The following is a 13,847-nucleotide window of genomic DNA, read 5'->3' as shown; positions in this document are numbered from 1 at the left end:
TGATACCAAGGGTCAGACACTTAACCGACTGAGCCACCCAGGCACCCTGTCACTTAAAACTTTTGACTGACTGTACGTATTTTGTTTCTAAGTATAATTACATCAGATCAAACATTTGGAGGTCAAATCCTTCTTTTAAAACTATTATTAGACAAAACAACATGAATGAATCTGAAAATGATACTGCTGAGTGAAAGAAGCCAGGTAAAAGGAAGTACCACAGGGGTGCCTGGGTGGGTCAGCCGGTTGAGCGTCCAACTTCCGATTTCAGCCCAGGTCATGATCTAGTGGTTGTGGGATCAAGCCCCACATCAGGCTCTGTGTGCTGACAGCGTGGAGCCTGCTTGGGATGCTCTCTCTCCCTCTCTCTCTGCCCCTCCCTCACTCACACACTCGCGCTCTCTCTCTCTCTCTCTCTCTCTCGCAAAATAAATAAATAAATATACTTAACAACAAAAAAAGGAAGTACCATACTGTATGCTTCCATTTATATGTGATTCCAGAAAATGCAAACTAATGTACAGGGACTGAAAGCAGATGGGAAGGGAAGGGGGGAAGAGGGGATTGAAAGGGCACAAAGGCCACATCTGGGGCTGATGGAAAGTTTTATCTGGATTGTGTGAGTGTGTATGTGTGGTTCTATCACAGGTATATACATATGTCAAAATTCATTATATCGTACATACATCTTAAATATGTGCGATTTATTACGTGTCAATTATATCTCAAAAGTAAAAATCATTGGCCAGCAAAAAAAAACCATGTTTGTATTAAGACATATGTGCGCATTCATTCATTCATTCATTCATTCTGGAACATCTACTGTGCCCCTGGCGCTGCTGAGAATGGTGTTAAACCAGACGGACAAGACCTCTCTCTGCTCTAGGGAGGTTGCGTTCTGGTGGGGGAGACGTATCAAAAAGTAATAATAGTAAAGCATGGTTAAGTGTTAGGACAGGGCAAGAAGGGGAAGTTTTGAAGCTCATCTAAGCTGGTTATTTGGTGGTAGATGTCTAAAGCTGTGCTGAGAAGGATTCGGAAGCTTAGGAAGATCCTCTGTGTGAGGAGGGGTGGTGACTGATGGGGAGTACCGTGCATTGGCTAGTTTAAGGCTGTGCTAGATGGGGGGTGGGGGCGAGGGGAAGGTGGGTGATGGGCATGGAGGAGGGCACCCGTTGGGATGAGCACTGGGTGTTGTCTGGAAACCAATGTGATGATAAGTTATGTTTAATATAAAAAAAAAAAGACTATGCTCTTCACACTGGCCTTATCGTAAGTTTCCCAATTCTATGACTATTTCAACTGGGTGGTGACAATGTTTGAGGGTAACAAGGTCAGTTATAGACCAGTTTTTTTTTTTTTTTCTCTTCTCAGAGCAGGATTTTTAACGCAAAGTGTTTCTTGTTGGGGGAAGCGTGCACTTTCCAGACTGTAGTATAGACAGAGGACAAGGGCTCTTTTGTTCTCCAAAGTTCTGTTTTCAAGTGTTTTGGACCCACTTATGGGACTGTGTCTGAGCCTTTGCTAAGGGTACTGCAGCTGGATTGTGTAGTGGAACCAGGTCCAGAAAAGGAATTGCTAAAGAATGCAAGTAAACAGGATGTCAGATGTTATCCTTAGCCTATTTCCCTAAACATAGCTTTTTTGGCTGCAAAGTAAAATGCCATTCTTCTAGCTTCTGCGTATACACCGTGATGGCTGACAGCAGGCACAATCTTCATTCACTTGGCACGTTTTCTCAGCCTACCTTCCCCACGAGGCTCAGATCTGTCTGACCTAAGAGCCAGTTGGCATCTTCCTCCTGACAGAGGCCAGATTTTCACTGGGGCTAGACTATTTATTGACAGTGTTCTCCCAGACTGGCCCTTGGGTGTCTCATCTCCAAGGTCCTTTCTGTTTTCCGAGAGCACTTGCTTCCTACTCTCTCCTTCACTTCCTTCCCTTACAGCTTCTTGCACTGTGGGGTTTTTTTTGGGGGGGGGGAGGGGCGGTGTTTGCGTGTGTTTCTTCTTCTTTTTAATCCTAGTGAATTTGTTTTGCAGGTTTTGAAAAAGAAGCCCAGCGTTCTCCAGGATTTTTATGCATTCGATTTCTACATCTTTTACGTGTGATCTCTGTGGCTTTAAGATCCCATAAGTTGAGTGGGCTCCCCCGTTATCTAAGAAAAGTTGTTTAAATGCTTTGCTCTGCAAGCACCAGCAGAGAACTCATAAAAACGGAAGACAGTAGCAGATGCAATCGCGGATGTGGCTTTAGTCTTTGCAGCTGCCCCAGAGAGCCGTTCAGAGCAGACAGTCCTCAGCAATGAATCCAGAAGAGCGAATCGTGACATGGCTTATATCCTTGGGGGTTTTAGATTCCCCCAAAAAGACCATCTGTGATCCGGAGGAGTTCTTGAAGTCTTCGCTGAAAAATGGGGTAGTGCTGTGCAAACTGATCAACAGACTTAGGCCTGGCTCTCTAGAAAAGGTAAGAGAAAGGCTCTTTGGCATTGCTTACCGCCAGAGAGCGGTAATAATGTAACTCTGGAGGTGTTCTATTGCCAGGGACTCTCCTACTTTTAATAGCTAAGAGTTTGGCATTCTGTCTTGCTGTTTTTCTACTTTGAAAAACTCTGGAAGTGAAATATTCTCCTTTAACGATTGGCCCCCAAATATAATACAACTGATACACCTTTGGTGCCAGGGGACAAGGAAAAAATACTGCTATCATTTGCTCTGTCATAGAGATCCATGTGGTACCTCCCTGGGTATCAAAGGTATCTGTTGAACTTGGGGTCTATGTGAGTCTGTGTAATCATGGCATGATTTAGAGCAGATACTAATGGTGTTTATTGACAGTTTGACTAAAATCCATGGCGATTTTCTTCTCAAAGAAAGAAAATATCCATTGAAACAGAGGCTATTTAGCAACCGGGAGAAATAATCCAAAATGTCAGGAAAGCTTTGGTAAAACAATACAAACCAAATACAGGTTTTGAATGCAACATGCGTTCAAAGCGAAACTAACCTTACTCTCTTCTAAACTCCAAAAGTTCTAATGTTGGGAACCCATGATCACGAGGATGGCTAATTTCTAAAGTAGGCACTTTAAGTGAGTTTAGAGGTCAAGTCCTCCTGTCACTTTCTTTAGGTTGGCAGGGAACGTGACCGTGAGCGTAACGTGACTTCTTTTGCCTCCTTGAACCAGTTTGCATTTTTAGTGAGCCAACTGATTGACTCAGAAGTTTTCTGAAACTTGAAAACCACTGCTGACATGGTGGTAAAACACACAGAACTATGACCAAATGTTGCAAACGGCCAAGGGGAAAGTATAATTTTAGATTAAAAGCAAGAACCAAGCTCGAAAAACAGCCTGGATCTAATTCGCCATCGCCACACTTTGGCAGAAGGCGAAGAAAAAGTTTGCACGCAGAGATAGATGGTTTGGGACTACTAGAGGTTTAGTGACATTTGAAACGGGACCGACCGTTTAGACTTTTACATCACTTCCTCCGGTGGTTATTTCTCTTCCTGGATTGACAGCGGTGTTGCCCCTGCCTTAAAAAGCCTACCTCTCGGATTATCAGCAAATGAGGAATGTGGCGTGCTTGGCATGGGATGACAGCATCCAAGTGACATTTGACTGTGTTTCTCTAGTTCTGTTTGGAGCCGCAAACCGAAGCTGACTGCCTCAACAACATCAGTGACTTCCTGAAAGGATGTACAACCCTTCAGGTGGAGGTAAGCCCGCCCAGGCCCTGCTAAGGAAGATGCTGTTGTACTAAAAGCGCTTGGTTGATTTTGACTCTTGAACACAGGTAGCGCTTTAGGGAAACCGTGGTTAAGATTGGTGGTCTGCAGTGGTGGCTCGTCAGTCTGTCTCTTCCAGAAACCAGTTCCGAAGCAAAAGAAAACAAAATCTAAAACTCAGAATGTGATATATATATATATTTTTTAAATAGGGTGTTTTTTTTCAAGTTTATTTATTTATTCTGAGAGAGAGGAGGGGAGGGGCAGAGAGAGGGACAGGGAATCCCAAGCAGGCTCTGTGCTGACAGAGTGGGGCTCGAACTCACGAACCGCGAGATCATGCCTGGAGCCGAAATCAAGAGTAGGACGCTCAGCCGACTGAGCCACCCTGGCACCCCGGAATATGATTATCTTTTAATACAGCATCCAAGCCTTGACCATAATCCCCCTGAGCTGGGAAGAGAGGAAAGTATATTGTCACTTTTTCCCATTAACACTTTAAGGGCATTTAAAAAAAATGTTTATTTATTTTGAGAGAGGGAGAAAGAGTGTGAGTGGGGGAGGGACAGAGAGAAAGGGAGAGAGAGAATCCCAAAGCAGGCTTCCTGCTCAGCACAGAGCCCAGCTCGGGGCTTGATCCCATGAACCGTGAGATCATGACCTGAGACGAAATCAAAAGCCGGACCCTTAAACCGACCGAGCCACCCCGGGCGCCCCTCCCATTAACCCTTTAGAACAGAAGCCTTGGAAAGCTGGGAAAACGTGGGCCTGTGGTAGAAATTGTATATGAAATTACATCGCATTATGTTATGTTATATGGATCCTTACAGTACATATGGGGGCGTTGCTGGAAAGGAGGTGATACTTTGCCTGAGTGTTGAATTACTTAACTTTTCTGTTCCTCAACGTGTGTGTGTGTGTGTGTGTGTGTGTGCGCGTGTGTGTATCACGTCTTTATGTGCAGAAGCAAAAACCAGGGAAACGACGTCAGTACCTAGCAATAGGGGAGTAGTCAAATAAATAAAGTATAGTACATTCAAATGATGCTGAAGTCTTATACATTCATTTAAAAAAGATTGTAGTTTTGCAAATGGAAGTACAGTTGCCATATCATATTGTATTTGTTTCAGGCATACAACGTGGTGATTTGCCAATTCTGTGTATTACACAGCGCTCATCACTATAAGTATAGCTACTGTTCGACACCATACAACGTTACTATCTCATTATTGACTATATTCCCCATGCTGTACTTTCCATCCTCGTGACTTATTTATTTTGTAACTGGAAGCTTGTGCCTCTGGACCGCCTTCACCTATTTTACCCAGCCCCCCAGTTCCCTTCCTTCTGGCAACCACCGGTTTGTTCTCTGTATTTGTCGGTTTCTGCTTTGTTTGTCCACGTTATCACTGAAATAACATGATAACGGTCTTTCTTTGTCTTGACTAATTTCACTTAGCATAATGCCCTCTGGGTCCATCCGTGTTGTCACAAATGGCGAGATTTCGTTCTTTTTTTTTTTTTTTAATAAAATGTTTATTTTATTTTATTATTTTTTTTAATAAATTTTTTTTTTCAACATTTATTTATTTTTGGGACAGAGAGAGACACAGCATGAACAGGGGAGGGGCAGAGAGAGAGGGAGACACAGATACGGAAACAGGCTCCAGGCTCTGAGCCATCAGCCCAGAGCCTGACGCGGGGCTCGAACTCCCGGACCGCGAGATCGTGACCTGGCTGAAGTCGGACGCTTAACCGACTGCGCCACCCAGGCGCCCCAAATGTTTATTTTTTTATTTTGAGAGAGAGAGAGAGAGAGAGAGAGAGAGAGCACGAGCAGGGGAGGGGCAGAGAGAGAGGGAGAGACTCCCAAGCAGCCGATGTGGGGCTTGAACTCACGAACCCTGAGATCATTACCTGAGCCAAAAACCAAGAGTCAAGCATTTAACTGACTGAGCCACTGAGCCACCCAGGCACCCCCATTCTTTTTTTAATGGTTTATATACACATGTGTGTCCATTCTTCTATCAGTGGACACTTGGGTGGCTTCCATATCTTAACTATTGTAAATAATGCTGCAATAAACATATGGGTGCATATCTTTTTGAATTTGTGCTTTTCCCCCCTTTGGGTATGTGCCTCAGTATTTTGATCTGTACAACCGACACAAGAATTACTACTTCATGGGGCTGTTTTAAGGATTAAATGAGATACTACATAATAATTTAGAAGTAAGAGCTCCAACCGGAAAAAGATCTGTGAGATAATGTATGTACAGTCCTCAGCAGAGAACCAGGGACATAAGAAGTATAGACATGTATTAGCAGTGTTATTTGTGGAGAATTATTAGTAGTGGGTTGATCATGCCCTCCGATGCTGGATTGCTTGGGTCCAAATCTCAGTTCTCTTCTTACTAGTAGCTTTGTGGCTTTGGGCATGCTACTTGACTACGCCTTAGTCTCCCCACCTGTTTGGTTTGCTTCAGGCTTTTTTCCTAAAGCTAGCCACAGCATCAGGCTACGCTTGTCTCAGAATATCGTGTTCCAGGTGTCCCTGTTGCCCAATTTTAGCTGCGTGTGTATGCACGGGCACGTGTGTGTGTATGGTTTTTGAGGTAAGTGGAGCCTGGGACGACTGTATGTATCTTATAGAATAATGTCTTCTACGGAACAGATCATGGTATTTTCTTTTTTATTTGACACATAAAAACATGGTGAGGTTGCCAATGATTTCTGCACTATGAAGCTGCCAGAAGGCATCCTGAGCTGCTTTGCAGTTCTAAGAATACTAGATGATACAGAAACACCTCCTGGGTCTAGCCGGCATTGTTGGAGAATGAGTCGTTTCACAAAAGTGGATTTTTCTGATAAATAAAGCTTACTCCTGTAAGTACCAGTGCTTAAAATATTTTCACCCACTTCGGATACAAATCTTTCTTTTTTTAAAAAATGCTTATTTATTTTATTTTGAGAGACAGATGGGGGGGGGGGGCAGACAGAGAGAGAAAGAATCCGAAGCAGGCTCCAGGCTCCGAGCGGTCGGCACAGAGCCCGACGCGGGGCTTGAACCCACGAACCGGGAGATCATGACCTGAGCTGAAGTCAGACGCTTAACCGACCGAGCCACCCAGGCACCCCAAGTTCGTGCCTTAAACCATATCGCTTTTCATCCCCCCACCTCCCCATCCCGTGGTAACTACCATTTTACTCCCAGTTTTTCGAGTTTGACTTTTTTAGATTCCACATGTAAGTGAGGTCACACACTACTTGTCTTTCTGTGACTTCTCTAACTTAGCGTAATGTGCCCAGGGGCCATCCGTGTTGTCACAGGTGGCAAGATACGCTCCTTTGTCGTGGCTGAATAATACTTGATTGTGTATACATACCACATCTTTTTTATCCGTCCATCCATCCATGGACATTTAAGTTGTTTCCATCTCTCGTCGCTTCAGCTACAGTATCTCTCAGGCCTACCTTACCTAGCAACAGTGCCTAGTATAGGACATACTTAATAGAGTTTGATTAATGCCATAAAGCTGTTAACGTACAAAACGCAAGGAGAGTAGGGCTTGACTGTTGCCCAGAACACATTATTATTTATCGAAAGAGAGAGTGCCAGTTTGAAACGGTCAGCTGGGAAATGCAGAAAAATGAAGCCAGAGATACAGCAGAATGACAGCTCGGGTGCTGGCTGTGGGGCATGGTGGCCCCATTAAAGAGTTGCTGCCTTCTGAATCTCTAGGGGTCCAGCGGGCCTCTCCAAGGGACCTCCGTCTTTGTGTGCTCATATGGCGGTAGTGTCCGAGGGTGTCTAGAAGATCGCACAGCTAGTAAGTGGTCAGGGAGGTTTGCTGAGACATCTAAAAAACAAAGCACTCGCTGAAGCACCTCCTAACTTTGATAGTATCTGTTTTTTCAAGTTTTGTTTATTTAAGGACTCTCCATCCCCAACGTGGGGCTTAAACTCATGACCCTGAGATCCAGGCTCGCAGGGTCTTCCAACTGAGCCAGCCAGGCACCCTGATGGTATCTTTTGAAACACACAAGTTTTTTAAGTTTGATGAAGTCAGGGGCGCCTGGATGGGCTCAGTCAGTTAAGTGTCTGACGCTTGATTTTTGCTCAGGTCATGACGTCATGGTTTTTGAGTTCAGGCCTGCACAGAACCTGCTTGGGATTCTCTCTCCCTCTCTCTCTGGCCCTCCCTCCCCGCCCCTCAAAATAAATAAATAAACATTAAAGAAAAGATTCTCTAAAAAATTCAATGAAGTCAAATTGATCTATTTTGTTGTTGTTGCTTGCGTTTTGGGTGTCGTATCTAAAAAATCATTGCCTGATGTGAGGTCGTAAAGATTTACCCTTATGTTTTCTTCTAAGAGTGTTATAGTTTAAGCTCTTACCTTTAGGTCTTCGATTCGTTTTGAGTTACTTTTTGTATATGGTGTGAGGTAGGGGTCCAACCGTATTCTCTGAAACACTATTTGTTGAAAAGACCATTCCTTCCCCCACTCGATTAATGTAGCTGTGTAGTAACTTTTCAAATCAGAAAGCATGAGCCTTCCAAATTTGTTCTCCATTTTCCAAATCATTTTGGCTATTCTGGATCCCTTGTGTGCCCATATGGATTTTAGGATCAGCCTGTCCATTTGTGAAAAACAAAACAAAACAAAACAAAAAAACCCCCCAAAAAACCCCCCAAAAAAACCCAACAACCCAGCTGGCATTTTGATAGGGATTGTGTACAATCTGTAGATGGCTTTGAGAGTATTGCCACATTAACAATATTAAGTCTTGCGATCCATGGACACAGGATGTCTTTCCACTTATTTGGGCCTTTTAACATGTCATTCAACATTGTTCTGTAGTTTCTAGTGTGCACGTGTTGTACCTCTGTGGTCCAATCTATTCCAAAGTATTCGATTCCTTTCGATGCTGTTGTAAATGGAATTGTTTTCTTAATTTCATATTTGGATTGCTCACTGCAAGCGTGTAGAAATGCAATTGGCTTTTGCATATCGATCTTGTATCCTTCAACTTTGTGTAACTTATTTATTAGTTTGAATAGTTTTTTGGATTCCTTGTGGTTTTCCTGTACAAGATTATGTCATCTGCGCACACAGATAGTTTTACTTCCTCCTTTAACAATCTGGATGCCTTTTACTTCATTTTCTTGCCTAATTTGCCTGGTTAGAACCTTCAGAACAATGTTGAATAGAAGTGATTAAAGTGGACAGCCTGGTGTTGTTCTTAATCTTAGGGGGAAGCTTTCAGTCTTTCATCATTAAGTAGGATGTTAGCTGCGGGTTTTTCATCGATGCCCTGTATCAGGTTGAAGGAGTTCCCCTTCTATTCTTAGTTTTTTGAGTTTTTTTGAGTTTTGTTTTTTGTTTTGTCTTTTGTTTTGTCGTGAGACGGTGCCGGATTTTGTCAAATGCTTTTTCTGTATCTGTTAAGGTGACCGTTGGTTTATTATATTGATATGGTGTATTACTCTGATTGATTTTCATATGTTAGCTCCATCTTGCATTGCCGGGATAAATCCCAGTGGGTCATGTTGTAGTATGTGCACATACTATGTAGAGATAGATTCGTGTACATCTGTGATTATTCTTGAAACGTCTTTCTTCATAGAAATGGAATTACTGTGTCAAATTTGATAGCTGTTCTCAAATCCCTATAAAAACGCCCTGTGAAGTTATACCCCCACCAGTAGAGTAGGAAGTGCCTTCTTCCTCATGTCCCTGGCAGCACTGGGTATTATTTAGCTTCAATGTTTGCTCAAATGTTGGGTGAAAATGGTATTTGATTTACTGCTGTAATTTGAATTTCATGATTCCTGGTGAGTTTGGGCATCTTCTGACCCTTTTATGGTCCATTTGTATTTCCTTTCCTGTGAACCAACTAGATCTTTTTTATAGAAATGGAGAAGGCAGGGAGGACACTCAGGCCTCAAGAGAAAATGTTCTAGAGCGCATGGAAAAACCCTGATGTCTAGGTAGAGTGTCACGAATGCGACCAGGAAGTCCTTTGACAACACTATTCTAGCCATGGTAGTTTTATTTTCATTCTGCCTTTGAACTTGGGAGGTGTAGGGACAGATACAGTTGTTCCGATCATTTGAGAGTGGCCTGAGTGATTGATACCTCTCTGGGCTGTTCTGGTTACGGCCTCTGTGATTTCCTCCTGGCCTCATCCCCCCGCCCCCCCGTTCTCCTGCTTTGTCCCCTGCCCACCTTACTACCAACCCATCGCCAGGTTTACCCTGCTATCTCCTATTTTGCTCCTGGGCCAACTCTACTTTTAGTTATTTTTTATTTTTTTTAAGTAGGCTCCACACCCAACGTGGGGCTGGAGCTCACGACCCTGCGATCAAGAGTTGCACGCTCCACTGAGTGAGCCAGCCAGGCGCCCCCAAGCCTACTTTTATAAAGAGATGTTTTGTTCATGAGGGACTTCATTGAATGCATATGTGGCTCACTTAGTGCGTCTTTCTCTCTCTCTTTCTCTCTCCCTCCCTTCTTTCTTCTCTCTCTCCTTCTCTTTCCAGTACCAGCTGGTATCAGTATGGTTTTTCTTTGCCCCCACCCCCTCACTGCCTCCTGTCTCCCTGAGTCACTCCATCTGCCTTGTCACTGGAACAGCCTGGGTGCCGTCCCCAAAGTGGGGCCTGTGGGATGGACGATTTGCCATTTCCCAGGGGCTGCTCTGCAGGGAGGCAGTTCTGGAAGGAAGGCAGGTCCACTGATGACCAAGAGTCAAGGCTGGCTCTCCCCTAAGCGCTCCAGCTCTAGGAGAGCAAAACCATCTTGGAGGAGTGAGGCATGAGGTCACGCGACTAACCAATAGCTGTAATGGGTATCAGACCCTCCCTCAAGCCCCAGTCTGCCACCGCTGTGAAGTCAGAGTCCCCTCCCCTAGGCCTCGGTTGACTCATCTGTGAAAGAGGAGACTAGAGTAGGGACTGGTAACGTCTAACTGTTGGACACTCTGTTTTTGACTGGCCCAATTCCAGGAGTTTCTGCCCGGCAAAGCTTTGTATATTTAGCTGCTCAGTTTGTGCCAGTGGGAAGACTAAGGAGGATTTTGGTAAGTTTTTCTTTTTTGGTCTGTTGAGCAAATCTGACACTCCTAATGGAATTTCCATGAGTTACAGGAACTGACAGGGCTCTGGCCAGCCTCATCTTTTACCGACTGCATTGTCTTTCTGTAAAAAGACTTCGAGGAAGGCGGTAAATACTCCCCCCCCCCCCCCCCGAACGTGGTGAGGCTCTCCCGGAGGGACCATTCGACTTGGGTCCTGTTGTCAGAGAGCCCGGGAAGGGCATCCAGGAGAGTTGGGGAAGGGACGGATGCCGAGGGCCGCCGGAGAGCGCTTCCTTTCTGGCGGTCTCAGCGGCTCCGCACGGCGCTGGGGGGTGGGGGTGGGGGGTTCCTGGTCGGGTCCGGGGGTGCAGGAGGAAGCAAGGCCACCGGGAAGGGCGCGTCCGGGAGGCCGGGACTCCTGCCCGAGGCCCCGGCGGTGGCCCGCGGCAGGCCGGGCGCCAGCGGGCCCCGGGCTCGGCCGGAGCAGGCGGCGGCCACACTGCGCATGCTGCCGCCGCTTCGCCGCGGCTTCTGCCGCTGCCACGGCTACCCGGGCGGCGGCGGCGGCGGCGGCTGCTGCTGCTGCTGCTCTGCCCTGCCGCTGTCACTTCCAGTTCCTACTTCGGCGATCCAGGTCCGGGTCACCGCTTCCCCGCCGCCGGCCCGGTCCCTCCAGGCCGCTCTCCCTGCCCGGCTCCGGCTCCGGGCCGGAGGGGCCAGCGCGCGGCGGCCGAGCGGGGTCCCCGGGAAGCCGCTCCCGCCCGCCCCGCCGCCCCGCCGCCCCGCGCGCCCCGGCCCGGCTCGCCGCCAGCGCACCCGGCGGGAGCGTCTCCCGCACCCCGCTCGGCGCCGCGCTCCTCCGCCCGCCGAGCCTCACGGCCCTGGAAGCAAGAACTTGAGGGCGAGAATCTGGCTTCCCTTTAGATCTTAAAAAAAAAAAAAAAAAAAAAAAAGGCATAAAGAAAATCCTTCGGCTGGAGAGGTGGCGGGCGCGGCACGGAGTTTGGAGACGGGCGCCCCCTCCTCGCCCGCGTTCGGGAGCAAAGTTGCAGCCGCCCCTCCCCGCCCGGGCGAGCCGAGCCCCAGCTCTCCAGTTTCGCCCGGGTGGCGGCCGCGCTCAGCGCAGGGTCCCAGCTCCGGCCGGGGCGTGCGGTTCCCGCAGCCTTGGCACGGGCTCGCCCGCCCGCTCGCCGGCCCCGTGACTCGCGAGGGCGAGCCGCTTCCAGGAGGCGGCGGCGGCGGCGGCGGCGCGGCCGGAGCGAGCGAGCGAGCAGCGGGAGGAGCAGCGGGCAGCGGCCGAGCCAGGTGACCTGCCTGGGGGCTAGGGGTCAGGGGAAGGGGAGAGCGCGAGGGCCGGGGTGGTGCCGCAGGACCGGGGTTGCAGAGGAGCCGCCCTTCCTCCCCCTGCCGTGGCTCGCAGCCCCGGCCGCGGGGTCGGTGCTGGGCCAGGGCCTGGCGGTGCCCTGGGATCCCCGGGGCCGGGAGTGGGGGGCGGGGGGCCGAGGGCGCGGAGCGAGGACGCGCCAAACTTAGGGGCGAGTTGTCCGGCCCTGGCCGCCGGGTTTGCAGCGGACGGGAGTCCTTCTCCGCCCCCCCCCCCCCCCCCCGCCCCCAACCAGGGCGGGAGTCAACAGCACTATTTTCGATACTAATTTGATGCCTCCCCCCTCCCCACCCCCTCAGTCCCGGGCATCCGCACGTTTGGGGATATCTTTGGCGTCGAGTACACAGGTCTGTCGCAGGAAGGGTTTGTGGCTGTACTCTACAAGGTGTACCAACGTGCCCGTAGTTAATTTCGAGTTTTCATTTTCCAGTCATTTAGGAACCCAACAGGTATTTGAGCTATTTCGTTTCTTAGCTCTCGAGTGGAGAGCCCTCAAGTTTATCTCTGTCTCTTCAAAAACCTTGTTTTCATTTCTTGGTTTGTTATTGTTTGGGGCTATAGGGGTGACTCACATGATTTGTTTTTCTTTTCCTAACGTGTAGCGGGAATAAAAATAGAATACGGGAATATATTTGTCTATGCGGCTACTTAGCTTTTTGTGAATAAAAAGCTTTATATAACCTAAAAACCATCACCGAAACGGGTAGATTTCGGTTGAGGTTCTGCAAAGTATTAACAGTTTAAACTGCAAGATCCTAAGGTGCAAACTGCCTTTCTAACTTCTATTTGCCTGGAAAGCCCACAATTTGTCCTTGAACTTCCTATCTTAATTTTGACATTGACCACGGTAAGGGGAGCTGGGATGACATCATTTGCTCCAGCCACGGTCCTGGTGTTCTGTGACTGAGGGCACCTCTCTCCAAAACGTAAGGCCAGGGCCTGCCCTTGTACTTCAGCTGAGGCATTTCCAAGGATTTCTCTGAAGCAAAGTATTATGCTACATGCCAGGCGGTACCGCAGTTCACTCTTACATAAGCCGGCTCCAGGCTCTGGGTGTGTGCTTGGAGCAGTTCATATCAGAGAGTTCTCAGTCTCCGGGGGTGGTGGTGGTTGGTGATTGGAGTTTGGAACAAAGTGAAATTTGCAGCTTGGATTCTCAGCTTGGGTTTCTTTGCTGCTTAATTTTTCAGAATGTCTTGTACTTAACCTTATCTGAAACTTGCCGTGCCCTTGTAGAAGCGTGTAGGAGAGGTGGCATTACTTTTCATTTGCCGGAGAAACGGAAAAGTTAGTTCACCGAAGTCATACAGACAGCTTACCCGTGGTAGCGTTAAAGCTCCAATATAGATCTTCTGCTCTCTACCCAGGAGTTTGTTTGGTTTGTTTTTATTAATAGAGGACATTTTAAAGCTAAAAAAAATTTTTTTAAGTTTATTTATTTTGAGAGGCAGAGAGAGCAGAAGAGGGGCAGCGAGAGAGAGCAAGAGAGAGAGAGAGAGAGAGAGAGAGAGAGAGAGAGAATCTCAGGCAGGCTCCGTGCTGGCAGCGCAGAGCCTGATGCGGGGCTCGAACCCATGAACCGTGAGATCATGACCTGAGCCGAAACCAAGAGTCAGATGCTTAACTGACTGAGCCACCCAGGCACCCCTAAA

At 47.6% G+C, this 13,847-nt stretch overlaps 1 protein-coding gene across 4 annotated transcripts in view; it reads left to right on the top strand.

Annotated features, from left to right (window-relative positions):
* The first annotated feature begins 2,050 nt into the window (after positions 1–2,050).
* ARHGEF6 (Rac/Cdc42 guanine nucleotide exchange factor 6) overlaps positions 2,051–13,847 on the top strand; it is a 99,363-nt gene continuing 87,566 nt past the window's right edge. Inside the window, exons 1-2 of one of the 4 annotated variants that reach the window (XM_047843211.1) lie at positions 2,051–2,469; positions 3,639–3,722. In XM_047843211.1, coding sequence (XP_047699167.1) covers positions 2,305–2,469; positions 3,639–3,722 — 249 coding nt within the window. In that variant the 5' untranslated portion in view covers positions 2,051–2,304. Of the gene's footprint in view, positions 2,470–3,638; positions 3,723–10,668; positions 10,815–11,675; positions 12,117–13,847 lie in introns of those variants that run through there. The other 3 variants (XM_047843212.1, XM_047843218.1, XM_047843217.1) reach the window with 3 other exon arrangements.

The sequence above is a fragment of the Prionailurus viverrinus genome, chromosome X (assembly GCF_022837055.1).
Source record: "Prionailurus viverrinus isolate Anna chromosome X, UM_Priviv_1.0, whole genome shotgun sequence".
In the NCBI taxonomy this organism is placed as follows: domain Eukaryota; kingdom Metazoa; phylum Chordata; class Mammalia; order Carnivora; family Felidae; genus Prionailurus; species Prionailurus viverrinus.
This window is presented reverse-complemented; position numbering and strand designations above follow the sequence as displayed.